The sequence below is a fragment of the Schistosoma mansoni genome, chromosome W (assembly GCF_000237925.1).
Source record: "Schistosoma mansoni strain Puerto Rico chromosome W, complete genome".
NCBI classification, from domain to species: domain Eukaryota; kingdom Metazoa; phylum Platyhelminthes; class Trematoda; order Strigeidida; family Schistosomatidae; genus Schistosoma; species Schistosoma mansoni.
The window spans coordinates 13,268,535-13,273,260 of NC_031502.1; the positions used below are offsets into that span (position 1 = coordinate 13,268,535).

Below are 4,726 nucleotides of genomic sequence, written 5' to 3' on the forward strand. Positions count from 1 at the left end.
CGAATTTAAAGTGGGAAAGTTCCTACTTACCTCATTCATGAGCATTTAACATGATACTTCTATGGCTTTAAATCACAAGAGCCCTTTTCTTTACCTTCAAATATTTGTGCATAACGTTCAAATGTTATGTTCGCCTAATTCTTGTTTTCTGCCGTTTTTTCAATATAAAGTTGCCTTACTAGTTTTGTGAGCTTGATGGTTATTTTTGTTCTCCCCACCTTTCGATGTTGAAACAAGCAGCTTTCGATTTTCTAGGCTTCACGCTGGTCGCATTAAGAATTTTAGCGTGCGGATCAAATAAATTAAAAAATTGAAATAGATAAGGGTAACATTAACTCAACTGGTAGATAAAACAAGGCTCGGAGATGAACAAAAAGTAAGTGTCTCAAGACGTAGGGAATAAAACAAACGAATCCGATAACTTTGTAATTTATTGCATTTGTTGGAGCGACGTTTATAGACATGTTAGTTACTATCCGAAATCTGGTGAGGAAGCCGTGATCCCAACATTTGAGACAACGTTCCGGAAAGCCTTGATTGAAGTTACAAAATTATTATCTCTACTAAAAATCCATTTTGCTGATGATTCCTCTGCTGAGTTGTTTTTGTTTACGTGACATTGTGATAATTCCAGTCTTAGAACAATTACAAAGCATCTCGAGTACTTTTAGCCCTAGGTTGTTTATTTTTATGCGGATATTTTACGCTGTTCGTCTGATAGACAACATATGTCACTGTTTAGCCTTCTTAACTTGCTCCTGTCCTGAACAATGTAACTCACATAAGGTAAACTAATGAAGCTTCATATATCAGTTATGACTGCTTGATATATATATATATATATATATATATATATATATATATATATATATATATATATAATGCTTGGGTTCACACAGCTCATTACATTTATCGGCTTTGAGATGTAATACAGGTTCGTTGAGTTTCTCTTAGTTAACTAGTCGAGCTAAGGTTTTCATAATTAAACTGGTTCATTAACTTCTTTGAGTCGAATATAAAAGCACTCAAGTCTTCAGAATCAAAGGGTCATACCTTTTCTCCCTCCTATTCTTTCGTCATACAATTTACATACCTTACCCTTTATTACTAGCTGGATTTACACATGATGCTACCTTCCACGCTCTTTTTAATCTCTAGATCATTATCTAATTCAATTCTTAAATTTATTTAACAAAATTAGTACGTTTACTATCCATTGAGGAGACTTAACCCTTGACAATAGGTATGTTTAGCTCTCTGTTAGTTCTAGCATATTTAATGAATGCAGGTGGCCTGATGTAGCACATCAGCCGTCTAGAATGACCTCCACTAGGAACAGATCAAACGCTGTCGAATAATTAGTTATATATTGTCATAACATCAAAGACTGCAAGTTAAACTTTCTGAATTACTACTCTCATGTAAAAATGTCTCAGGCCTAACATGTCGTTTATTGTGTTATTCAGCTATCACCTTAGGGTTTTGTTAACAAAATATTAGATCTGTTGTTCAAAATAGAAATGGTAGCTGGAAACCTGTGCTGTGTTTCCTCGACATATGAATCCAGTGTGTATTGGCTTCGAAGTCATAGTTGTCAGTTGGACATTAATACCTTTGGATGCCGACTCAGCAGTCTAGAGACTAGGCGTCCTCACGCGGGACCTAAAGTCTTGGGTTCGAGTCCCTTTTGTACGTCCATGGGTGGACACCGCTGAGAAGTTCCATACTAGAACAAAACAAACGCCTAGTGCTTCCAAGTTTTCAACGATAACCTAAATTATATCGGTTCGTGATTTAAATGGAATTCATAGTTTTTGAGTTAATGCTAATGGAAATAACAATAAACTGGTCATTTCGTCAAATTAATTTCCTCATGGCGGTCTGAGATTCGGTTTGAAAACCCGTTCATTTATTTTATGACTCGGATGAATTTTTACAACTCTTCCACCTATTTATTAGAAATCGTATGCACATCGCGTGTATTCATCCAGTTGACTGTTGTCTGCTTCATAAAATAGGCTTGTGTATGTCGCGTACAGTTTACCATAATTTTCCGCCCTTTTTAAAAGATACTTTTATTTTAGATGTGGTTCAATGGTACACAGCCTAAAACACACATTGAGGAAGCTAATCGCCACCTCAACGCTTTAACAACTAGGATTAAGGAACTGGAAATACAACTCAAAACTAAGGAAGAAGAGTTAAATAAAAAGGAAGAAGACTTCAACACAGTTATGAAGGTATTATGCTTCAGTATAACTCATCTGGGTGATTATTTCATGCTCATTTTCGGTCGTCACAAATCAGTAGAGTCCTGTCACATCAATCAGTTATCCAGTAGTAGATAATAATATAATGATTAAACACTACGACTCATTTACCAAGTACAGATTGGGATCAACTTGTGAAGTCTCATTATTACCATTCTATTCATACTGAATTAGGTGGGGTAGAACTCATACCTCAGATTTACTAGTTAAACCTCAGATGCCCTAACCACGAACCCAACACTGTAAATGAAAGTGACCAGAAATCTAGTAAGGAATAAAGTTCTCCAGTTAGTATAGTGTCTGCATCAGTAATAATGACCAGATAAAATTGATTATTTCCCACTGACCGATTTATTTGTGAAGGAGTCTTATTTAGCGCAGCTGACCTAGTGATGATACCTGTAACCAAAGGGCTATATAGTAGGAGTTCGAATTTTCGAATCAAATTATACGTCTCCAATTTTGTAGACGAGCCTTAAATGACTTTCACTAAACGACGCACATTATTAGTGACGTAAAGAGTTAGTCAGTAAAGTTGTAGTTCACACCCTAAAGTAATCATGCAGTCATTTGATAAATATAATTAACGAGAGGAGTATATGCTTTGCAGCACAATAGGTTTTGTACGATAAGGCTTGCTTTAAATTTGTTCACATTCGGTTGTTTTGTGGACATTAGTATTTGTATTTGGTATGATAAACCCTTATTTTCCACCAGTCCACTTCATAGGGTTAGTAATTTGTGGAGAAATATAATTAATCAGGCTTATATGGTCGATAGTGACTTGTATTCATTGGTTAATCATCTTTAGCCACTATACACGTGACTATTTCATAGTTCGCTTGTCAGTAATCTAAGTAGATCCAGTGGTTTTTAAAGTCTTTATTTGTTTTTCTTATGAAATACCTAAACTTGTTATTTCTGGGGGTATTGAGAAGAGCGATATTCCTATCCCGCTTTGTCATTTGCGTTGAGATTCATTTTAGTTCGGTTTTGTATCTTCCGTGACAGTTGTACTAAGGTTATGAAACAATTTCTTAACACATTTACTTGAAAAATATTTTAAAGCCATGTGGCTTAACACTGCATAGGAGAATCTTTGCTCTTGATTAAAATCCAAAACTTCTAAAATTTTCGCAATCATTTTAGCGATAATTTATTGATTTTCAACTTAGCAGTATCTTAAACTTGAATTATCACTTATATATGTCCCTAAACAGCATCGTTCGTAGCACTAAGCATACTTTATCTGATAGTTATTACGTGAATTTCTAACCATTTTGTGTTCAATTTTAGGAAGTACATGTAAAGCGTGAAACAGAAGTAAACAATCTTAATGAATTAATATTTAGACAAAATGTAAAACTCCAACGTTTAGAACGTGATTTACTCAATCGGGATTCGGAACTCAGCGTTTTACGTAAACGTTGTCGTATGTTTGATGAAGTACTCAGATACAAAGCCACATTAGCGAAATTGACTATTACAATGGAGCAAGCCGAACAGTATGCAAATTTAACAGCTAAAAGTTACCCGGTCAGTGCTAATAGTAACGGTGTTAAGAGTCCTCTCGATGTTATCAATACAGATCCAAGTCCACTTATGATACGAAATACTGGTTCAAGCACTGATGTAACAGAAATTGATGGTTTAATTGAAGAAGTTGGGAAAACACTTATTCATTCTGAAGGTCAACGAACAAAATCCTTGGCTCATATTGTTAGTAATGGCCAGTTGTGACTTTCTTTTGTGTGTGTATTCTTGTTTTCCTTTCTTACATTTTTATATTCCCTTTTTCTGTCCCGTGATAATTGGCTCTCAAACAGGTTATATTTTAACACAATAGTGTGCTAATTATTCCACTTTTATTTTACAAACATTGTCTCTTAATTTCTGTGATTTGTTCTCCATAATTCACTTTAGTTTACACATAAGATTTTTAGTTAAAGTGCACGTGCTTTAACTAGAACTTTGTGTGATCACTTGAATTAGCTGTGATATTTTTCAAGATACTTGTAATTTAACGGTTACTAGTAGAGTTTTGTCACTGAAACATTAATGGTAGTTGGAAGTGGAGGAAAATTCAAAGAAACCATCAATTCAAACTATGATTTGATTCAAATCTTAACACGATTTAGATTTTCATGTAAAAATATTAAGATGAGACTTTATACACGTGTGATGAAGAATAGTATGTGTTACTGTTATGACTGCAGATTATTTTTTGTATACTGTGGTAAATTGTAATTTGTTGTCGACATATGACTGACAAGATAGCTTATTTTCTGTCATATATACGTTTTTAGTTGAACTGTAAACATCATCTCAATAAACAACAGTAAAAAGTATGATACGTCATGCTTTTAACATAGCTTAAGTACTGTGACGTCAACTGGTAGTATGGACACTATAATCAAATAAGTGTAAAAGGAAAATGTACAGGATGAAGTTTTATG

The 4,726-nt window shown here is 34.3% G+C and overlaps 1 protein-coding gene across 1 annotated transcript; it reads left to right on the plus strand.

Annotated features, from left to right (window-relative positions):
- Window positions 1–2,084: 2,084 nt before the first annotated feature.
- Window positions 2,085–4,299, plus strand: Smp_044520 (putative vmac; the record flags this gene model as incomplete). Its single annotated transcript, XM_018788616.1, has 2 exons — window positions 2,085–2,240; window positions 3,567–4,299. 2 exons carry the CDS (start codon window positions 2,085–2,087, stop codon window positions 4,008–4,010), a joined length of 600 nt encoding a protein of 199 aa, XP_018654141.1. The 3' UTR covers window positions 4,011–4,299.
- Between the last annotated feature and the right edge of the window lie 427 nt (window positions 4,300–4,726).